Raw genomic sequence first — 22,654 nt, forward strand, 5'->3', positions numbered from 1 at the left:
CATGACCCCCTCAAAATAAACAGATGCTTTTAGGGGGTGAAAATTTTAGTTTATTTAAAATTTTGTTTCCAATTTGTAGGTACACCATTAGTAACTGACAATTTGCAGTCGAGGATACAGTTGTAACTGGGATACAGCTCACACACTGGTCAAGGGTCCAGGTCACCAAGATTTCCAAGTTTCAACACTGCCAATTAAACTTGATTTACAACCATGGATTTGTAAACATTCAACCAGCTGCCAGTGCATTTTGAATGCACAAAAAGACACGTCCAAGAATATTTCACAATCTGTAGAACTCCCTTTCAACTTAAAAGCAATTCTTAAGTCATTACTGCATTTTGAAACCACCTCAGATTCTGTTCTCACAGCTCAGTTGTTTCCATTACAGAATCAACTGATCGGGGACAGAACTGAAAGCTGCCCTGTCCCCACTCTGAAGTTGACATTTTAAGCAAATATTGGGACAGAACAACATTGTAGCAATTTTTTAGAAACATTGTTAAAGTACTTCCGTTTCATCAAGCACCCAATCTGAGCCATTTGCATTTCTTGGGAAACATGGCTTTTTGAACACCTTAGTGTTTTTCCATCATTTAATACACACCTCTCCTATACATTCAGAACATGAGTATCTTCAAACTTCAGCAGCTTTTTTTTTTTTTAGTTTTTTTTTTTATTTTATTTAAAAAAAAATCTAAATAAGCCTCTTTTGCACTGAGTTTACTTTAAAATGAGCTCACAACCAAGTAAAATGTGCATATTCACTGTATGTGAAGTGCAAGGGCACAGCCACAAATGTCTTTTTTTTTTTTTTAAACAAAATATCTTTTTTAAATTAGGCCACGTGCTCAGCATGGCCATCTTACATTCAGCAGTTTTGTACTAAAAATATGTCTGTGCAGGAAAGCCCAGCATCAATTTACATATGCTACAAAGTTTTACATTTATTTACATGGCTCTGTCTTCCCTATGAAAACATTTGAATACTTGCCACAAGCTACTGTAACTTGAAACCATCATTCTGGGGTAACCAATTTAAGACCAGCCTAAGGAACTACTCCACCTTTTTCACTACTTGATACAAAAATCTACTTTAGAGCTCAGGAGTGCAATGGGAAAGGATTTTTTTTTCTTTTTTTAGTTTTTCTGGCAGTCATCTGGCACTGCAGTGTCACCAGTTGGCACAGACTGACCTGTGGGGATTCCAAGGAAGCTGAGCTGGAGAAGAGGCAGTTGCAGATGAGCCTGATGTTTCCTTCCAGCTTTTCCAGAACATGCACCAATATCTCCTAGATCAATTTTAAGTCACAGGCTTGAAATGTTTGTCCCCCCCATCCCAGAGTGCCAGATAAAGCTCACAGGTACAAACACAAGAACAACCTGATTTAGCTGGTGCCAAGAGGGAGGTCTCTGCTTGGCAAATCTGCTCTGCAGAGTTCTGACTGAACGGGCAAATATTATGCAAGTTTGGAAAGCAACAAAGTACCTGACAGAAGCTTCCAGTGCGTTGGTTTGGGGTTCTTTTCCAGCTAGTGCTGGGGCAAGTCAGGTAAAAGCTGGTTTGCTACTGCCATACCAGTTAAGAATCACAACTGTGGGAGACAGTCCCATTTACAAGACAATAATGGTGACTGCTCTGGATTTGATTAGATGATTATAGAGAAAATACCTATTTCACAGTGAACACAGCACACAACTTTTGAGGTAAAACATGAGGGGAGTGTAAACTTCCACCCCCTTCTCTTCCAAGTAACTAACTACATGCAGCAAGAACATCTAGTTCTGTACACCTGTGCAGCTGGAGTGAGGAACAACAATTCTCAAATTTGAAACCCTGTCAATTTAAGTAACTTTAAAACCAGAAAAAGTTACATCTCAAGCCTGAACTTTAAGTAATGTTTTAAGCTGAAATGTCATTATTTCTTTATCAGAAGGTTTAAAAGAAACAGGTACCCAGTGGCTTGGTGGCTTAGGAAGAACACTTGGTGAGGGTGGCTCACTGAATTTTGCTCCAGCATAGTTCTGGTTGGTTTGAGGTGTGAAAAACAGGTTGTGATTCGCTAAAGCAGGACTCCAATTTTGATTATTGGGGAAATGAACGTTGCTCTTTCCCCCTTTCTGCATGGCCTGCCATGCACCAGATGATGAATTGCATCCATGTCCTCTTTCTTTCTTCATGTAGGTCTTCATCTGTGAATTCTGGTCTTTATTCTTCTGTCTGTTTTTAAGTTGTTGATGGTTCTTGGTGGTATTTCTAGACTGGGGAACTGGAATGTTGAATCTTTCTCCACCACCCATCTTCAACTTTAATGTCACCTGTAAAAACAGGAGAAAAAGTCAGTGGAGACTGCACATTAGAGGACAGAAATCAACCTAAACAAACCTTATATAGATTGAAAGTGTTTTCTCTCCTTTACTGGACACCAATAACTAAGAATGTAGCTGACACTCTCATGAGAATGGAATTATCTTTTGAGGAGATTATTTGACTCTGCAATGGCTTAACAATTCTGCTCATTGCTGACCACCACCAATCCAGCCCTCAGGATCAGCAGCCCACTCCCCTAAGCTTTCTCCACCTAGTTAGGAAAACACTGGTTACCCAGGCAATCCAACTACTAAATACAACACTTTTCTCCTCAGTTAGTAATGGTGTGTTACTGGAAGAATATGAGAGATGTGTTGCTCACAAAATACAGTGCTAAATTTAAGATGTTAGTATTTCATCCTGAAAAAGCCAGGCTCGTTACAAGATCTGCGCAGTTTGCACTGATAAAGCCACCCCCAGTCCTTCTGGTAAGTCCAAGAATTACTCTGATAAACCCAAAGTGAACTGAAAACAACCTAAAATGGAGCGTTTATAACTGAACTTCCAAAGCAGAGAGCCAGACACTATCACACAGAGCTTGGCACCTTTGTGCTGACTCCCACAGAACACTATTCCTCCCCCACCCCCCATTTACCTTTCAGTTGTCTTCTCAGATTCCACACTCTCCAACTCTTGCCCCCTTTCTTGCTTCCAAGCCTGAAAGAGTAGGTGCTGCCTTTTGCTGGACTCCTTCCTTTGGCTAGGAATAGAAGTTTTCATGGGCTGATCTGCTGTATTCAGCCAGGTAGCCGAGCCCAACATCAGATTCTCGGCACAGAAACTCCAAGGGAGAAGTCCCAGCTGCATAAACGAGAATCAAGTTTGAATTCAGGTTAAAGCTGCAATTGTTTCCCTTTCAAATTTGGAAGAAAAAAAAAACAAAAAAAAACACGCCTGAAATAATTGAGAATTCATAAAGTCAGATGTTATTTAAGTTGACAATATAATTCAAAGTTTAAAAAGAACTTCAAAAAACAAAAACCAACTACTTATAAAAATTCACTGTCATATTCAGCATTTCACAAATATTTGCATTTTTATCACGATCTCTCTATAGATATCTTAAGAAGTTTCACAGACAATAACTTTACCATTTTACAGGGAAAACTGTCAAATGCAATGGAAAACATTTGGGATGAACTCTCAGGGAACTAGCGCTCCGTTGCATCTCTCTGAGGCACAAAGAAACCCTCCCTGGACACTCGCCCGCCTCGCTCTGCGGGAGCAGGACAGAAAAGCACCGCCCGGAATTCACTGCCCACACAAAGTGACCCCAAGTGTCCCAACATGAAACCCACGGCACCCCCGAACCCTCCTCCGGCCGTTAAAAAAAACAGCTCCGGTTCTAACGTCAGCTGTTTTTATCTTTTCCACCCTCGTCAGCAAAGTAATTCACTCTTAACTCTTTACAACAATTTCCTATTTAGCCCAGGGCTCATCCTCTCCTGTAAACCTTTTTTAAGATTTTAAAGCCCTCCAATCTATTCACCTCCCCTTAATCCCTGGGCCTCACCCGCACCCCCAGTCCCATCTCTCCCCGAAATAATTATTTATTTTCAGCTTTCACCTTCTTGCGACTAAAACGGAGGGAACGTCATTAGCACGATCCCAGCCGCTGTTTGCTCCCGCGGGATCGATGCACGCCGGCTCGGCGCTTGCCAGAGCTCCATCTGTTCTTCTCTCAGCTTTCTCATGCTTCCCCTACCCCCCCCCAGGCCCTCGCCCCGCGGAGCCCCCGGCCCCTTCTCCCCAACAAAGCAGCCCGGCCAGCACAACATGGCGGCGGCGGCCCCTCCCGCACCGCTCCTCCCTTACCGACTTCTGTCCGTCCCGTTCGCTCACAAGCGCAGACACACACAGGGGCCTTTGGGAACCGACTCCGCTGCTCCTCCACAGTCTCTTTCCGACACCCCCCCCCCGGCGATGCCCAGCCCAGCCCGCTCCGCCAACTCCTGCCCGAGCCCCTCTCTCTCTCCCACACAAAATGGCGGCCGCCCTCCTCCCCTGTATAACAGCCTCACCCGCCCCTCCCCCCCCCCCTCCGCCTCCCTCACCGCCGCGCTCCGACCAATAGGAACGCGCCGTCTGCTCTCTCAGCCAATGAGAACAGAGCCCCGCCTGTTGCCAGGAGGCGGGGAGGGCAGATTGGCCGCGGGCGGGGCCGCCGTTTGAATCGCCTCAGCGCAGGGCAGCGCGGGAGCGGGGCCGGGCCCCCCTCATCCCGGGGCTCCGCCCTCATCCCGGGGCTGGGCCCTTCATCATCCCGGGCCCTTCGTCGTCCTGGGGCTCCCCCCTCATCCCGGGCCCTTCATCATCCCGGACCCTTCGTCATCCCGGACCCCCCCCCCCTCATCTCGGAGTCGGGCCCTTCATCATCCCGGGGCTGGGCCCCCCCTCATCCCGGGCCCTTCATCATCCCGGGGCTGGGCCCTTCATAGTCCCAGGGCCCCCCCCCTCATCCCAGGGCCCCCCCTCGGCTCTCCCGACCCGCACTCCTCAGCCCAGGCAGCTTCCCTCCCTCTTCGCTCGGAAATTAGCACCACAAAAGGGTGGGGGGGTGGGCTCACCAGCTGCCGCTCGGGCCTTCAAAGAGATAAAATAATTAACAACAACAACAAACACCCCGCCGGCTGTCAGAGGGACCCCAGGAGCGGGGATCCACGGAACAAAGAGCAAAAAAACCCAGCCCCGCAGAGATCTTCCCCTCCAAGCTCCCCCCGCAGCTTTCAGGCCGCCAAAGAAGAGTTCATCCAGCCCATCCCACGCACACATGCATGTATTTAAAACAAGGTTTGTAAAAAAAACCCTAATTTTTAAAAATAGAGGATTTTTTCAATGTTAAAACGAAGGGAAAACATTCCACAGGTTTAAACTGCTGTGGCGGGAAGGGATTCAAAACTCCAGGGCTCTTGGCTGCTGTTGGTGTTTATGTTCACAGACTCTTTATTTTGCCCCAAGGGATCGTTTACACTTCAACCCACAAGATTTGGCCTTGACCATGTACAGGCTGAGGGAAAATTACACCAGAAATCTGCAGATTCCTGAGAAAGCTGCCCAGCACTGAGGCCGGTCAAGCCCTGGGGATTGTGTTTTAGGGACTAGAAAGAAAGAAATATGAAAAGAAAATGGAGAGCAACTAACTCAGTTTAAACACCAGGGCAAGGAAGTATTTAAAAACAAGACAGGAACATCCAGAGTTTTTACTTTGAGATTCAGATACCTTGAGTTCCTTGAGGTACCCTGCATTTTTTAGCCACGGACTGGGAAAATAACTAATTCCTCCTTTATCTGTAAACCACTTACAACAGAACTGGTTTCTGACTGACCAGCACCTACTCATGCAGGGCTCTGACCCCTCTTAGGGTCTCCAGGCACTAAGAGAACAAAGGTGCAGCTTCTCTTTGCAGTGCTCATCTTTAAAATGTTTGGGTTTCATTTCGCAGTGATTTTGGAAAATACATGGTATGTTTTAGAATACAGGATGTGTTGACATAACCAAGCCCAGACCTTTGTTCCTGTTCTTTATTGTATGTCTCCACAAACGAAGCCGAGATTGACTTGTTTTCCTCCCTTTGCTGTGCATTTCTTGGCACAATGTTATGGCTAAGCTTCCATTTAGCTAGAAGAAAACAATATCTCTTGGAACCAAAAATTAAGCCTTGAAATTCCACTTACTATCTCCAACAACTCCCCTATAACACACATCAGCAGATTTTTTTGCTTTGGTTCTATCTTTAGTGTGTTTATATGGGCTAGAACATCCTCCCATGTCAGTGTGTGGATGTTTTTAGGTCAGGACATGTCACTGAGATTTTATTGGCTGCAAATGTGCTCTCCTGTCTGGGGAGCAGAACAGCCTTGTGCTTCTCAGTTCAGACCAGGGACGACACAAGGTCTGGCAGTTTTCCCTCTGCTATCTTTCAGATATTTCAAAAAAACATCTTGTCTTTCAGAATTGGCTTTGGGGTCAGGCTGACACGCATCTCGACAGACACACATTTAGCAGGAAATGTCAGTGATAAACCAGCCCTGGACTTGGGCAGAAGCTGTTCCACTGAATCACACCAGGAAACCAGTTGAATGCTGCAGTAAATCGTCTCATCCAGAGTTCAGGCAGGAACACAAGGGGTATTTTTTAAAACAAAGGGGCAGGCAGTCCAGAATATCCAAAGCACTATGCCTGGCTTCCAAACAAAGCCACCCATGCTTCACACTTTGGCTTCTAAAGCCTTGGGGGGCAGGTTTCCTTTCCTGCAGTGGAAGAAAAGGAGATATTCCCAGAGCTGCAGGAACCCTAACATGTGCAGAAGCACCTCAGGCACCTGCCATGGCCTGGAGACACAGCACAGACTCAGTCCCAGGGTTCACTCTCAATCCCTGGTTATTAAGATCTGAGACCCCCTCAAGAGAAGCTGCACTCTCCTCCCTCAGGTAATTATTTTTAACCCCTCTTTTTTTCAGTGGCCTCAACACAAGCCTCCCTGTTCCAAAAGCACTCTGTCCACCCCAGCTGCTGCTGGGCAGATGGTCTGGGCTGCAGAGGGATGTGACTTAGCTGCTCTGGGCCACATGGCAGCACAGACTCCACGACCTCAGCTCCACCACACCTTTCCTGTGTGCTCTTTACCCTGTTGAACATGAGGTTTCTCCTCTATTATGCAAGTGTCTGCTCAGTCTGGATTATTCTGCTTCCTCCAGGTAACCCAAGGCTGACTGCAACAACCACCAAACTCCCTCATGTTCCCAGCAAGCCAGTTTCTTCAGTAGGAAGTAGTAATCTACATTATTCAGACCCTCCTCTCAGCCCTCCAGATACTTTTGCTGCCACAGTTGGCAATGACCCCAAGCTTTTCCCCAGCCACTATTATTTCCTGCTCAGCATCTCCATTCCCTCTCCAATCAAGTGTGAATACCAGCCCAGGGAAGCAGCTCCATCTGTGCTGGCATTGCAACAACAATTTGCACACAAGTTCCAGTGAAGACAAAAGCTCCCACGAGCTTCGTTAGCCCCAGATGGAAATGCTTCCAAGTGAGATCGAGCTGGATCAAGCCCTGCACACATTCCTGCCAGAGCATTTCTGTGGAAATACCCACTGATGAATCCTGCAGGAAGTTGAGCAGCACAGATTAATCATCTGTTCAGTCAATAGTGAACCACTGCCCCAGCTTTATTCCACAGGTGACGAGTTTCCGGCAGGACACGACTTTGAGAGCTGTAAAAAGTCAACACCTTGGGGTTACTAAGAACCCCATGACACACCTGAAACCAGTTCAATGTTTCCACCTGAGGCAAACATTAACCAGGGTAACGATCTACCGATTTTTTCCTCGTGTGGGAAATGTATTGAATTTGTATTTTCTTTAAAAACCTGCCTGAAAACATTGAAGAGACAATAACATTTGGATAATCCTTTATTCTGTTTGGCAGAGAGCCCCTGTTTCTCAATCAAATAAGGCTCAGGAAAGCCACAACAAGGATCTGCAGGAACTAGGTGGATATTTGAATCTCTCCAGAGTAAACAGAGAGCAGGTACAAGGCAAGCACCCCAACAATTTGGTAAGATTAATTGCTTAAAGCTCATTATAAGTTTGTTTTTAAATGAAGCAGAGGCAGGACACCTATAGATACTTTATCTATAAGCTGTAGCTGTGAATTAAGTCAATGTCCAGCAGTACCTCATCTCCACATTAAGAGCTGCCTCTTCTGCAATGCTGCAGCCACTGACACAGGGGGTATATCTTGGTGTGAGTGCAGCACACACCCTGGCTCAGACCCTTGTACACAGAGCACAACAAACCCAGCATCAAGAGTGAAAACCCCACGGGCACACACAGCTCAGTCAAGGGCAGTTATCCAAGCCCTGAGCCCTTATGGCCCAGGGAGGGGTTTAAAGGGTTTGTGCTGAAGCAGCTGATGTCTGAACTTGGTAAATAAAGGCACATCCAGGCACGACTCCCCCGTCACACCCTGCAGGTTTTTCTGTCTCAGCCACTCCCTGTTCAAGTCCACACTGGGACTGTGTCACAAAAGCCTGCAGGAACCTTCAGCCCACTTAAATCAACATGCCTGGTTCTTTTCCCATCAGCAGAAGAAACATCTCTACCCTCAACCCCCCTTCCAGAGCAGACAGGGGTGGTTCTCCAGCAGGACAGCTCAGCCTGACAGAGGCACTGCTTGCAGGGGCAGAGGCAAACTCCTCACACAAGCTCTGCTACACAGGAGAGAAAGACTGGTTTTATTCCTGAACATTTCCTCTAAGAGCACAAGCCACAGGGGCTCTCTGACTGGTACCTTAGCAACACAAAGCACTGTCTCCATCCTCGGCCCTGACTGGGCCACTCCATTTCCAAATTCAGCCCCAGCAAACCCCAAAGTCAGTGTAAAAACAAGCCCCAGGGGCTGTTCCCTACTGCTCTGGAGATAGGGACACTACTGATGAGTAAGACCAAGCTCAGAAGCCCTTTCCCCACTGCCTACAAAGCTTTTCTCTGAGCTTCCAGGGCCAGCTCACCCAGACACAGCCCAGCCCATCCTGCCCCCCAGCAAGCCAGGCTGCCCACCCACCAGACACCCCTGCAGCCAGTACCTGTGGAAGGTCTGCAGGGAATGAGCCTCCCAGGGTCACCTCCCCAGTTCTGCTCAGCCTGGTTCACTTGGAAAGAGCTGGTACAGCAGCTGGGGGCAAGAAAGACAAAATGCTGCCAAGACTGCCCTGAAAAAGCTCAGCAAGATCCTGCACTACAGTCTGCAGAACAGCTCCATCATACCTGCCTGTGTTTCTGGGTTAAAGACCATAAATTCAGGTGCCCTGAATTCAGGCAGCCCCTCTCCTTGTGAGAGGGGCAGTTAAAGCCCACCTGGCCGAGGCAGCCTCTTGGAGCCCTCCTTTGGGGCTGAGGCTCCTTTAGCCTCAGCAACTCTGAGCTGATTGTACTTCTGGTCCGTGCCAGCAGGAAGACAAAAGCAGAACGGCCTTTGTGGGAACGTGAAGCTGATCACTGATCCCAGAGGCTGACCCTGGCCTGGGGGTTCCCAAAGCAGGGCTGTTCCCAGCTCTGTTGGCTGCAGCTGGTGCCAAGGGGGGAAATGCAAGACAGAGAGGAACAAAAAGCCTTTACATGACAGAAGTCAGGATCTAATGGGTTTATTTTACTCTGGCAGACAATTTTTGCTCTAAATTACAGGCTTCTAGCTGTGCTGCAGTAATGGTGTCTCTTCCTTACAACCTACACTCCTTGGACAGAACAACCCTCTGCAGAGAGAGGCAACTTGGGTCTGTCCTTCCAGGATCCTGCTGGATGTGGGAGCTGTGACAGAGCAGGGAACAGTTTGAGGCAAAGTGCTGCCTTCTGACTTAGGACTAGTATAAAGTATTTGTTTTTTCACAAGCTCCTGGGAGTTGTAATGGAAGCTGCTCTCTTCTGAGCCAGAGCTGAGAAGCTCCTCTGCCTGTGCAAGAGTCTGTGATGCCTTTCCATTTTATTGCTTTTTCCACACACGAGCTCTGGAGAGGGGCTTTCAAAACCCCCCAGCCCTGAGCAGCATGGACAGATCCCACCTCCCAGCCCTTCCTGAGAGCCCCAGGGAGCAGAGGAATCCCCTTTTCCCGGCCAGGGGCCCAGGGGAAGCGCTGGGTTCCCCAATCTGCCCCGCTCTCAGGAGCCCGAGTGCGGCGGGTTTCCCTGGAGGGGGCGGCCGAGCTCTGCGGATCGCGGCTCCGGCCGCTGCTGCAACCCCCGGAACGGCGGCGGGGAAAGGTGGGAAGGAACCGTTTGGAGAAGCAGGAGATGTCACTGCCGCTCAAAACCATCAGGAATCCACCGAACTGGGGGAAAACCGGGAGCCAGGCAGGAGGGAAGGCTGAGATCACAGAACCACAGAATGTTTGGAGTTGGAAGGAACCTTCAAGATCATCCAGTCCCACCCCCTGCATGGGCAGGGACACCTCCCACCAGCCCAGGTTGCTCCAAGCCCCATCCAACCTGCCCTTCAACACTGCCAGGGATGGGGCAGCCACAGCTTCCCTGGGCAACCTGGGCCAGGCTCTCACCACCCTCACAGGGCAGAATTTATGCCTGATCTTTAACCTAAATCTCTCTTACTTCAGTTTAAAACCATGACCCCCTGTCCTCTCACTGCAAGCCCCTAGATCCCGCTTGGGAGAAGACAGGATGATGGGGCTGGGGTGGGGAGGAGGTTGAGCTGCTCTGTGGGATGTGGGAGCAGGACCTGAGGTGGGACAGGGTGGTTTATGGGTGAAGGAGCTCTGCCTTTGCACGTAAATACCACATAAAGAGCACAGCATGTGCTGCCTCACACAGCTTGTACAGCCTCATCCATCCACAACGTGCCCAATTCCTTTGGGATTTTGGGCAAACTCACCTCTACCACTGACAGGACATTGTGCCCCTGGTGGTACAACTGGTGGCCCCTGCCAGCTGTCCCTGCTTTGCCACAACAACAGCACTACCTGCAAAGAACCAGCTCCAGGGGGGAGATGTGGTGAGCTGAGAGCAGGAGGAGGGACCTCAGCCTCTGCAGCCCCGTGTCCATCATGACCACAGGGCCACGATTTTGTAACTCAAGAGCTTGAGCCATTTCCTTTCCCTTCCACTTGCTAATAGAAAACCATCTTCTTCTGACACCAGCAGAGCCTGTTTGTGCACAGAGAAGTGGCTTGCCCACTTCCTGGAGCACAGAGAGGTGGGGTTCTTGCTGTTAATGAGTCCAGCAAACACACAGATGGCAGGTTTTGGAGACCTGCACACACTGAGGTAGAGCCAGGTTTTCCCATGCCTGCCTCCTACTCTTTTCCTTCCCCTTCTGTTCCACTTCCCCAGAGAAATCAGGAAAAGACCCTATCTCTTGCTCCAAGCACTGCAGGTACAGGGAGGAGTTGGAGGGGCTGAGCAAAATATTTCAGTGAGCTGTAGGGTTAGGGTGGTTGTGGGATGTGGTATAAGCAGAACACAAGACCCAGAGGGGAAGTGGGGAAGGAAAGAAAACCTGACTCACATCCCCCAAGAGAATGTGAAAGAGCAAGAAACCAGAGGAAGGATTTGCACTGATGGATTTCCAGCCCAGGGGAATAAACCAGGATGGTACAAGAAATCCAGATGAAGCCAGGAGTGATGTGAAAGGAGAGGGAAGCAGGCCCAGGGCTGCACAGGCCGGGAGCTGGAGGGACACGAAGCCCCCAGGCACCATCCCCAGCCCACAGCTGAGAGACAGGAGGTGAGTGGTTTGTGTTTGCTGACCCCTGGGGACACCCTGTACCCAAGGATCCTCTTCCTCACTGTCAAACACATCGTACCTGTGAGCCCACAGCTCTGCCACCCAGGCAGGACGGGGGGACTTGGCCTCTGTCAGGGGAGATTCCCAGTGTTGTTCTGGATAAACTGCAATGTCCTGGGTAACAGGGGTGGGAACGTTGGATTTTAGGATGAACGTTTTCTTAAGGAGAACACGAAAGGTAAGTGTTTAAATAGTAGGCTGTGCAGTAACTCTTTGCAGCTGGTTTTAGGGACTATTCATGTTGGAAACGCCAGAGGTATTTCCAGATGTCTCACGAGCTGGGTGTGATGCTGAGCTCTCAGGCTGCACATTCTGCACCAGTCAGTGTTTATAAAAACTCCCTGTGTGGTGCTTTTAGTGGAGTGTGAGGAGCCCATCTGACAAGAGAAAAATGTCCCCTGGGCAGGAAAAAAGCAGCCTTATGGCCAGAAAGAAGGGGGACAGCAGTGTAAGGAGAGGGGCTGTTGGCAGTGCCTGTGTTGTCACACTCTGGAGCCTTTGCAGAAGAGATCTTGTGCTGGAGCAAAGCCCCCTCCTTCCCCTCACAGACACAGGAGCTGGGGGGAGGATTTGGGGGAGCTCAGTTGAAACTGCAGAGAGATTTGTCCTTGCTGCCCTGCAGCCTCTTGCTCAGTGTTCACCACAGCTTCCAGGCTCCTCACCATGTTCCCTGGGCATTGCACAGCTGCAGATACTGAGAATTTAATATGGTCCTGGGGATTAACAGATGTCAAGGTGATGCTGAAGTCTACTTGATTAAGAGATGTCTTGGTTTGGATGCTAGATTTTTGAGACCCTGGCCCAGGTTGCCCAGGGAAGCTGTGGCTGCCCCATCCCTGGCAGTGTTGAAAGGCAGGTTGGATGGGGCTTGGAGCAGCCTGGGCTGGTTGGAGGTGTCCCTGCCCATGCAGGGGGTAGGATCTAGATGATCTTTAAGGTCCCTTCCAACCCAAACCAGTCTGTGAGTCTATGACTTTTGTCTGGGGAGTTCTGGATGCTTGAGGAGGCAGTTGCTGCCCTGGTGGCCCCTGGGGAGCCCTGAGATGTGCCAAAGTCCATCTGCCCGGCTAAATCCATTTCTCTCTGGAGAAAGAGATGCTGTCAGGTTTAATAACAGCAGTTAATATTTACTGCTGCCCTTGGAGTGCTTTTGTGAGGAGCTGGAGGAAACGAGAGTGCAACATCCCTGGACCTGTGTGATTACCCCACGGCAGAGCCTGATGAAAGAGGAGAGGGGCTTGTTGCAACACTCAGGCCCAGCTCAGCCCACAGCCCAGGGCTCCTCTGCTCTGAAATGCCAAGAACTGCAAATCTGGCTGGAATGTGCACCCAGTGCCCTGCAACCACTGGTGCTCGAGCCCTGGCAAGCAAGCAGGAGCAAAGTGTGGGGCTCAGGCTCTTCCCTCCCTGGCCTCCTGGGCAGCACCTCAAGTGTTTGGGGTGTTTTACAACTGCTGCAAAGCACAGAACCAGTGATGGGTGCCAGGGGCCGGGGGAGTTGGGGGGAAGGAAGTAACAAAGGCAGGGATAAAAGACTTATCACTGCTAAGATGTTGTGACAGAGGTTTCTGGTGTGTTGGTCACTGCTGGTTATTGTCACCCCTGAAACCAGCTGCTGCCTTTGCTGAATTCCAGAAAACAGAGAGAGGAAGCACAGGTTGGCTGCCAGCTCCTGGAGCCCAGCAGCCCAGCCCCTGCATCTCAGAATCCCAGAATTGTTCCAGTTGGAAAAGACATTTAAGATGATCGAGTCCAACCATAACCCAACTCCACCAACCATTAACCCAACTCCACCAACCATTAACCCAGTTCTACTAAGTCCAGTGCTTAAACCCTATCTCCTGGGTGCTCCCCCTGCTCCCAGGCAGCCGTGGCTGTCACACGTCCCCTCTGCTGTGGCTGGCACATGTTGGACATTTCCTCTTGGGAAAGGGAGATGAGGGGTATTTCCCTCTCACTTCCCTCCCTCTAAAGGGAGGGGGGTGCCTGGGCAGGTTGAATTTATTGCTTGTCCTGCTCTTCTAAGCCCCCTTCCCCTTGGTCTTTTCAGAGCACCTGAAGAAGCACAGAAGAAGCAGGAAGGCTCCCTGCAAGCTCCTGGCTCCAGCTGATTACAATGGATACTTGTAAGATCTATGAAAATGCCTCCAAATGCAGTGCAAACATCACAGAGTGCTTCATGGTCCTCAGCACCCAAGCACAGAGGATAAGCATTGCCACACTCTGTGGCCTCTTTGGGACACTGTGCATTTTTGAGAACTCTTTGGTGCTCTACTTGATCTTCTCCTCCCCCAGGACCAGGAGAAAGCCTTCCTACCTCTTCATCAGCAGCCTGGCCTTGGCTGACATCCTGGCCAGCATCATCTTCGTCTGCAGTTTTGTTAACTTCCATGTCTTTAAAAAGACTGATTTCTCTAAAGAAATGTTCCTGCTGCAGCTGGGAGGGGTGAACACGTCCTTCTCTGCCTCCCTCAGCAGCTTGCTGCTGACAGCCCTGGACAGGTACATCTCCATCAGCAAACCATCCCAGTACAAGCTCCTCATGACAAGGAAGAGAGCGTGGACAGCCCTGGGGGTGCTCTGGGTGACATGTGCCACCATTGCTTCCCTGCCTCTCCTGGGCTGGAACTGCTGCATGTTGGATTCCACCTGCTCTGAGCTGTTTCCCTTTGTGGATGACAACTACCTGTCGAGCTGGGTCTGCCTCATCATGGTCCTGCTGGGGTGTATTATCTACGCCTACTCACACGTGCTATGGAGGGCTCACCAGCATGTGGCCTACATGGAGAAGCACCAAGGGCAGGTCGGGAAGCAAAACACCAGGATGAGGATGGATGTCATGCTGGCCAAGACCCTGGTGATGGTGCTGACTGTCCTGGTGCTGTGCTGGTCTCCAGTCCTCGTTCTCATGATCTACAGCATCTTTGCCAGGCTGAGCAATCAGCTGCGCAAGGTGTTTGCCTTCTGCAGCACCCTCTGCCTGCTCAATTCCATGGTGAACCCCATTATTTATGCCCTGAGAAGCAAGGAGCTGTATTCCTCCATGAGGATGTTTTTTTCTCGGTTCAGGAGGAAGCCAAAGACCTCTGAGGAAAGCCCTGAGGAAGCAGAGAGCAGCCACAGGTCCTCCATGATAGAGACCGTCTGCGAGGACACGCAGGGAGCGTAGGGAGGCAGCTGTGGAAAGTCTGTGCTTGGGCTGGCAGAAACAGCCTGGATCACTTCACTTGTCCTTTCCTCTTCTTCTGGAGGTTCTGGGAGATGAGGGATCAGGTGCCTGTCACGGAGCCAGCTCCCACGGATCTCATTCTGAGGTGCTGGGACATAAAGTGCACAGACTTCCAGGGGCAGCTGGTCCCCAAGCTGCAGAGACACCAGTGCCCTGTCGGCGGGACAGTCAGGAGGCAGTGGAGAACTCCATGCCCCAGAGCAGCAGATCCTGATCTTACTTAAAATCCTTTAAAATATCACTAACCTGAGGTAAAACACTCTGCAGACCTTCAGTTTCTGGCTCATTGTGTCACAGCATTGAGGGTGGTGCTGGTTTTAGTATCTCATTCTTTATGGAGAATGGAAAAGCCCTCACTGGGGCTTATGGGCTCTGCCATGGTTGAGGGTTTGGAGCTGGACCAGACTGTGCAGGCAGCACGTTTCCCCCAGCAAACTTAAGGAAAGCTGAACTGTGCCAGCCAGGTGCCTGTTGGATATTATAGGATTAAACATTAAAGCCAATTTTCATCCTTTTCTTTCATTAGTCTCTGGGGCACAAACTCCTCCAGGTTGTAAGTTTAAGCCCAAGCTGGGGCAGATGCTCTGAGCATGAGGAACTCGATAGATTTATTGATGTATGTCAAATTACACAAAAGCACAACTCCCGATGGCTCCAGAAATCACAGAATCACAGACTGGTTTGGGTTGGAAGGGACCTTAAAGATCATCCAGTCCCACCCTCTGCATGGGCAGGGACACCTCCCACCAGCCCAGGTTGCTCCAAGCCCCATCCAACCTGCCCTTCAACACTGCCAGGGATGGGGCAGCCACAGCTTCCCTGGGCAGCCTGGGCCAGGCTCTCACCACCCTCACAGCCAAGAATTTCCTCCTCATGTCCAACCTCCATCTCCCCTCTGCCAGTTTTGATCCATCCCCCTTGTCCTCTCCCTCCCTGCCCTTGTCCCAAGCCCCTCCCCAGCTTTCCTGGAGCCCCTTCAGGCACTGGCAGGTGCTCTAAGGTCTCCCTGGAGCCTTCTCTTCTCCAGGCTGAACACCCCAACTCTCTCAGCCTGGCTCCAGAGCAGAGCTGCTCCAGCCCTGGGATCACCTCTGTGGCTCCTCTCCAGCAGCTCCATGTCCCTCCTGTGCTGGGGGCTCCAGAGCAGGACACAGCGCTCCCAGGGGAGTCTGACAAGACCCGAGGAATGGGGCAGACCCGCCTCCCGGCCCGGGAGGGGCCGCTGCAGCCTCGAACCCGCGGCCCCGGGCAGCGATGGCGGCTCCGGGCCGGGCCCTCGGTCGTCATGGCGACGGGCGCGTGCCGGCGGGGCAAGATGGCGGCGGGCGGGCTGCTCTGGCTGGCGGCCGCGCTGGGCCCGGGCTGGGCCGCGCCGCGGTTCCGCCCCGACTGGGCCAGCCTGGACGCGCGGCCGCTGCCGGCCTGGTTCGATCGGGCCAAGGTGGGGGTATTCGTGCACTGGGGGGTCTTCTCCGTCCCGGCCTGGGGCTCCGAGTGGTTCTGGTGGCACTGGAAAGGGGAGCGCCGCCCCGACTACCAGAGCTTCGTGCGGCGCCGCTACCCGCCCGGCACCACCTACGCCGATTTTGCGCCTCATTTCACCGCCCACGACTTCCAGCCCCGCCAGTGGGCACAGCTCTTCCAGCGGGCTGGTGCCAGGTCAGCAGCGGGCGCCGTTCGGGGCGGCTCTGAGGGGATGGGGGGCCCTGAGGGGCCGGGGGGGCCTGGGGAGGACGGGGGGCTGTGCCCGTGGCTCCCCGGGGGATGCAGGGGTCCCTGAGGGGCTGGGGAGGACGGGGGGCTGTGCCCGTGGCTCCCCGGGGGATGCAGGGGTCCCTGAGGGGCTGGGGGGGCCAAGCCTGGGGGTCCCCGAGGGGCTGGAGATCCCTGAGGGATCATGCCCAGCCTGCTGAGCTGGCGGGGCTTGCTGCTTCCCAAGTCTCAGTTCTTAATTCTTTTCCAGCATTAAAGCCCATTAAATACCTCTGCTGTTCTTGTAGTTGCTTCTAATTGTAAAGGGTAAGGAGAGAAGGCCGCTCCCAGCACGGTACCTCAGCCTCCTGCTTTCTTCCTGACTGCGTTTGCCAGTCAGGCTGGGGAGTGTCTGAGGTAGTTCCTTTCCCATCCTGATCAAGTACTTCTTTTTTCCCCCCTCAGGTACGTGGTCCTGACCACGAAGCATCATGAAGGCTTCACCAACTGGGGGTCACCCGTGTCCTGGAACTGGAATTCTCTGGATACCGGGCCCCACCGAGACCTCGTAGGAGAGCTGGGACAAGCCCTCAGGGAGAGGTACAGCCCTGCCAGGTTCTGCTGTTCCTCTGTGTGCATGGAATTCCCCTGCCTGTTCTTGACAAAACAGCAGAAAACATGTTTAATTGCAGGTTGGATGAGGCCCTGTCCAGCCTGGTCTGGTGGGAGGTGTCCCTGCTTCTGGCAGGTGGGTTGGGGCCTGATGATCTTTAAGATCTCTTCTAACCTTCACCATTCTATGATTCTAATATGAAAGAAGTAGTGCTTGCAAAGTCATGGAATCCTCTGTGAAATTATAATGCAAATAACCTAATCTGCCCCTGGTTCTTAATCCCAGCCTAACCCTTTCCTGTGTGTTTTCTCTCCCTCAGCAACCTACGCTATGGACTGTACCACTCCCTGCTGGAGTGGTTTCATCCACTCTATCTGAGTGACAAGGAAAGTGGCTTCAAGACCCAGGACTTCGTCTTAAAGAAGACCATGCCAGAACTTTATGATCTTGTCTTAAAGTAAGAGCTGCAAGCTGTTAGAAATCAAGAGCACTCCCTGGGTTCGGTGCTGTAGAGAAAGATGCAAAATGGTTGCAGAGAAGAGAGGTGACAAATGTTGATTTTTGCCAAGGCAAACCTGCTTACTTGCCAGTCATGACTTTTGGTAATTAGCAAAGAGGTTCATATTTGCTTTCTGGACAGTCTTAAATTGTAGAATAAGGTAAGGAGAAATTTTTCACTCAGAGTGGCTTTGAAAGTGGAGCAAGCTGCTTTGAGCAATTTCACTGTGAATTGACACCCTTGTCTTCCTTCCCCTTTCTGACAAAAATATGAGGCTTGGACACATGTTGCACAGAATGGCTGTTATCCCAGGTCAAGAACGTGCCTGGTCATTGTCTTTGAGTTGCAAGCTTCTGCTTTTTGGAGGAATTGAAGCCTTTCTTGAGCTGTAATCACCACATCTTTCTTTGCTGCTGCAGTAACCTCACTGAAAAGCTTTGAAGCAGGATGTGACAGCAGAAACCTCCTGGGAATGCCAGGCAAATAGGAAGTGAAGCTGAACTCCAGGCACAAGTGCTTCCTTTGTGGTAGGGGAAAAGAAGCCTTTCTGAAATAATATTCATCTCTCTGTTAGATATAAACCAGATCTGATTTGGTCGGATGGAGACTGGGAAGCTCCAGAGTCCTACTGGAATTCTACCTCTTTCCTTGCCTGGCTTTATAATGATAGTCCTGTCAAGGTATCACTTTCAGCTGTCTCTCATGGCCCCTGGTGTCTTAGGGGGGTGGAAGGTCTGGCAGCAGTGGGAGGTGAACAAACCCACTTGCCAGATGCCAGATGTGCTTTATGCTTTCACAAAAACCAGGAGCTCACCCTGGGCTGCTGTGGGAAGGCTCCAGGGTCCCTGCAGCACCCGTGTGGGAGGCTCAGAGGCCAGGAACCTCTTGGCCTCAACTTCTGAGTGAATCGAGAAAGATTCTCCCAGAGAGGGATTCTTCCTCCTCTGGAGGATCCTCTCTCTTTCCATTGACTTCACAGGGGGTTTCAGGTCCTTTCCTCCCAACTCAAATACCTTTGCTAACTGAGGAGGGGTGACTGCAAGCTGAAAAGTTGAAGACAATCCCCCCTGCTGAGCTGAGTTTCTTCTTTCAGGACACTGTTGTTGTTAATGATCGTTGGTGTAATAACTGCTCCTGCCATCACGGAGGCTACTACAACTGTGCTGACAGATACAAGCCTGGCACCCTGCTGGCTCACAAGTGGGAGATGTGCTCCTCCATGGACAGGCTCTCCTGGGGCTATCGGAGCAACATGAACCTCTCTGAGATAATGGATGAAGCCAGTATCATTGAGGTGAGAAACCTGACATCCAGGTGACAGCTCTGGGGGAGTTACTGGGAATTAGAGGTTTCCTTCACCCTCCTGCTTGCAGGCTGTGTGTCCCCTACCACCAGGCTGGGGTGAGAGGAGCAGGTGATGAGGACAAAGCCCTCCTGATGTTTGTTTCTTGTCAGAAGTGAAGATCATTCAGGTTTCTACCTTGTTTTATCTGCCCCAGGAGCTAGTGCAGACTGTGAGCTTTGGAGGCAACTACCTTCTCAATGTGGGACCTACAAAAGAAGGGGTGATTGTTCCCATCTTCCAAGAAAGACTCCTGGCCCTGGGCAGGTGGCTGGATATTAATGGGGAGGCAATTTATGAATCAAAGCCATGGAGAGTGCAGATGGAGAACAGCACAGACACAGTCTGGTAAGGACCCCTTTGCTCTGTGCCATCTGGGCACATCTTATTGATTCTGAAATTTGGTTCACTCTGAAGTGTTGCCATCACGTGCAGGTGGCATTTGGGTAATATCCTACAACTGGAGTACTCAGTGCCCCAGGGGGGGTTCTCTAAGGAATATCTTGCTTGAAAGAAGAAAATGAAAAATCAGGGCCTCATCCATCCTGCTTAATTTGGAAAAAAACTCTTGGGAAAAAAAAAAAAAAAGATTCCATGTTGCTGCTGTCAGGACTGTGTAGGGAGTGGTCCTGGCTGCTTGGAATTGCACAAATGTAGTTGATCCAAACGTATGAAGTTTGTAAATATATTGATGTTTGCTTTGAAGCTGTTATATAATGGTACTAATCAGTGTTACCCAAAGGTTAGGTTGGTACTGACTGGGAAGGGCCAGAGCCAGAAATGCTACCAAAAAATGGGGTTTAATCATAGCAGCAAACTTAATCATGGAATGCTCTGGGTGGGAAGGGACCTTAAAGATCATCCAGTCCCAACCCCCTGCATGGGCAGGGACACCTCCCACCAGCCCAGGTTGCTCCAAGCCCCATCCAACCTGCCCTTCAACACTGTCAGGGATGGGGCAGCCACAGCTTCCCTGGGCAACCTGGGCCAGGCTCTCACCACCCTCACACCCAAGAATTTCCTCCCCATGTCCAACCTCCATCTCCCCTCTGCCAGTTTTAATCCATCCCCCTTGTCCTCTCCCTCCCTGCCCTTGTCCCAAGTCCCTCCCCAGCTTTCCTGGAGCCCCTTCAGGCCCTGGAAGGGGTTGAAGTGTGTCCAGTCTGGAAGTGCAGAACCATGGCCAGGCCCAGGCAGGGTCCCCCCTGCCCTGAGGCAAGGACAGACCAGCAGGTGACGTTTGCTCTCAGGCAGCAGCCACGAACTTTGTTCGAGTTTCATCAGCCAGTGCTGACGGGCTGAACAGTGAGTCCAAAGTGACACATTTTGGAATGAGGGGGAAGTAGGTGAGTGCTGCGAGGTGACAGCAGGCAAGCCAGTGTTCTCGTGCTGTCCAGAAAGGTCAAGCTCATGCCTAGTTCTCTCTCTTACGGGGCTCTTCACCTTGCTGAACTCTTGCTCTCCTAGGTACACTTCTAAGGGACCAGCTGTCTATGCCATCTTTCTGATCTGGCCTCAGGACAGTGTTTTGAAGCTGTCCTCACCTGCTCCATCCCCAGCCACACAAGTAAGGAACTTGGAAAAAAAGACAACACACTCTGAGAGTCCATCTTGGGCTGGGAAGGTCCCACCTGATTTCATTTGGAAACTGGGGAGAGTGTGGAAGTTTTCATAGAATCACAGAACGGTTTGGGTTGGAAGGGACCTTAAAGATCATCTAGTTCCAACCCCCTGCATGGGCAGGGACACCTCCCACCAGCCCAGGTTGCTCAGAGCCCCATCCAACTTGGTCTTTTTCATCCCATACTTCTTGTTCAGGGGTGCTCTGGCCTCCCTGCAGATCCTGACAGGAGCCCAGGTTGTTCTCCAAGCTTTAGCTCACAGTCCAGCAGAGAACGTGGGACAGGACTTGTCAGGACAGGCTTGTGCTCTGCCCTAGGACAGGTTGAGATGCTTCTCCCCCAGAGGCTTTGGGCCTTACTGACCCAGGGAGGTGAGGTAAATAACAAGCCTCACACATGGTCTCCAATTCAGCTCAGATTAATGACCCCCCTAGCTGTGAAGCCCATCGGACGTGACGCAAATGCCAGAGTGCCCTTTGCTCTGGGCAAACACAGGTAAAGCCTTCTCAGTAATGAAAAGAAAACCAAACCAAAACAAACAACAGACTACAGTCTAAATTCCTGGCCCCAAAATATCCCCTGTGTTACTTTTTGTGCTCTCTGGGTGACGGGTGGAAATGTGCAGGGCTGCTTTGGGGGTGGGAAATGCTGTGCAGCAGAGGGGGTGTCTGGGGGTGCTCAGAGGGGAGGCACCTGTGAGCTACAACTGAGTGTGTCCTCTCCCTCCTCCCCAGGTGACCATGTTGGGTTTTGCTGGGACCCTGGAGTGGCAGAAGTCCCCAGAGAAGGGACTGCTCATAACTCTGCCCAAGATGCTTCCCTCTCCACTGCCCCCCAAGTCAGGCTGGACTGTCAAGCTGGAGGGTGTGAAGTGACACCCGTGGGGGGAGAGCAGCACCCCCCTGCCTTCCTTCGGAATCAAGTCTAAGAAGATTTTTCGTTTATTGTGAAATAAATTGTTTTAAGAGACTCTCTCTGCTAAGCCCTTTGCCCTGTCAGTGATCCTTGTGCCAGTGGCAGCAGGGGAACTGGGCTCTCCAGAGTGGGAAGCTGGGCCACCCTTGGCAGCACTCTGGCCAGGGTGGGGCAGCCTGAGAGCCAAACCCTGCCACTTGGAGCAAGGTTTTTGGTGAAAAGCTGAGCTTCTGGGCAGGTATTTGTTTGTCACTGCTGCAGGTCGAGGTGGTGATGTTGGACAGACTGCAGGGCTGAGCTGCAGTCTGGGGCTGTTAGAGGAGCACTGTTGGGGTCACAGAGTGGTGGGGGTTGGAAGGGACCTCTAGAGATCATCTTGTCCAACCCCCCTGCTAGAGTAGGATCCCTTAGAGCAGATCCCACAGGAACACATCCAGGTGGGTTTGGAATGTTTCCAGGGATGGAGACTCCACAGCCTCCCTGGGCAGCAGGTCCCAGGGTTCCATCACCCTCAGAGTAGAGAAGTTTCTCCTCATGTTCAGCTGTCAGGCCAGGCCACGTGGCAGCCTCGTGTGTGATGCTGACAGATCCCACAGCACAGAGGAGGTTTGAGCTGCTTGGTGAGAGGGTTTTGATGCCCCCAGGAGCTGCTGAGCCCCAGGGCAGCTACATCCACACCTCCCAGGCAGGAGCAGGCCCTGCTGCTTCCCTGGCTTCATTACTCACTGAAATTAATGTGGATAATGCAGTACTCTTACATGTGGAATCATGAAGCTTGGCATATGATGGGCATGTTCTAATGAGGAACAACCCTGGTGCCATCACAGGTTCCTGCTCAGAGGGACCTGCATAAATACAGGTACTAGTTAAGATGAGTTGTATTCCTTGATATTGATTGGAATAATGATGATCAGGTGCTTCCAGCAGGAATATGTCTCCTGGAAGCTGGTTGTCTGGAGAGGTCTAGAAGAAATCAGATCTAGAAAGTCATGATCTGATGCAAATTTATTTAGCACAGAATCGTTCTGGTTGGAAAAGACCTTTAAGATGATAAAAGAGTCCAACCACAACCCAAC

General features: G+C 51.1%; 3 protein-coding genes across 4 annotated transcripts; 2 read left to right on the forward strand and 1 right to left on the reverse strand.

Annotated features, from left to right (window-relative positions):
• Positions 1 to 27: 27 nt before the first annotated feature.
• PNRC2 (proline rich nuclear receptor coactivator 2) lies at positions 28 to 4,340 on the reverse strand. The gene is made up of 3 exons (XM_051638197.1): positions 4,187 to 4,340; positions 2,967 to 3,172; positions 28 to 2,319 (listed from the first exon to the last, which is right to left on the reverse strand). Exon 3 carries the CDS (start codon positions 2,299 to 2,301, stop codon positions 1,879 to 1,881), a length of 423 nt encoding a protein of 140 aa, XP_051494157.1. The 5' UTR covers positions 2,302 to 2,319; positions 2,967 to 3,172; positions 4,187 to 4,340; the 3' UTR covers positions 28 to 1,878.
• Positions 4,341 to 13,782: 9,442 nt separating this feature from the next.
• On the forward strand, positions 13,783 to 14,835 carry CNR2 (cannabinoid receptor 2). The gene has a single exon (XM_051638289.1). It carries the CDS (start codon positions 13,783 to 13,785, stop codon positions 14,833 to 14,835), a length of 1,053 nt encoding a protein of 350 aa, XP_051494249.1.
• Positions 14,836 to 16,204: 1,369 nt separating this feature from the next.
• On the forward strand, positions 16,205 to 21,645 carry FUCA1 (alpha-L-fucosidase 1). 2 transcript variants are annotated; one of them, XM_051638226.1, is made up of 8 exons: positions 16,205 to 16,554; positions 17,053 to 17,187; positions 17,520 to 17,657; positions 18,274 to 18,379; positions 18,793 to 18,993; positions 19,199 to 19,389; positions 20,509 to 20,608; positions 21,398 to 21,645. In XM_051638226.1, the coding sequence occupies exons 1-8, from the start codon at positions 16,211 to 16,213 to the stop codon at positions 21,536 to 21,538; spliced, it is 1,356 nt and encodes a 451-aa protein (XP_051494186.1). In that variant the 5' UTR covers positions 16,205 to 16,210; the 3' UTR covers positions 21,539 to 21,645. The 2 variants fall into 2 exon arrangements, with proteins under 2 accessions (XP_051494186.1, XP_051494187.1); XM_051638227.1 differs by lacking the exon at positions 20,509 to 20,608 and having other exon boundaries at positions 21,398 to 21,483.
• The last annotated feature ends 1,009 nt before the right edge of the window (positions 21,646 to 22,654 follow it).

This window comes from Apus apus, chromosome 21, assembly GCF_020740795.1.
Source record: "Apus apus isolate bApuApu2 chromosome 21, bApuApu2.pri.cur, whole genome shotgun sequence".
Lineage (NCBI taxonomy): Eukaryota > Metazoa > Chordata > Aves > Apodiformes > Apodidae > Apus > Apus apus.

Excerpts from the sequence above, each read along its gene's own strand:
- PNRC2 (XM_051638197.1), bottom strand. The coding sequence starts at position 2,301 with ATGGGTGGTGGAGAAAGATTCAACATTCCAGTTCCCCAGTCTAGAAAT.
- CNR2 (XM_051638289.1), top strand. The coding sequence starts at position 13,783 with ATGGATACTTGTAAGATCTATGAAAATGCCTCCAAATGCAGTGCAAAC.
- FUCA1 (XM_051638226.1), top strand. The coding sequence starts at position 16,211 with ATGGCGGCGGGCGGGCTGCTCTGGCTGGCGGCCGCGCTGGGCCCGGGC. Across the intron at positions 17,188-17,519 it reads GGACAAGCCCTCAGGGAGAG|CAACCTACGCTATGGACTGT; the intron begins GTACAGCCCTGC and ends TCTCTCCCTCAG. Across the intron at positions 18,994-19,198 it reads ATGAAGCCAGTATCATTGAG|GAGCTAGTGCAGACTGTGAG; the intron begins GTGAGAAACCTG and ends TATCTGCCCCAG.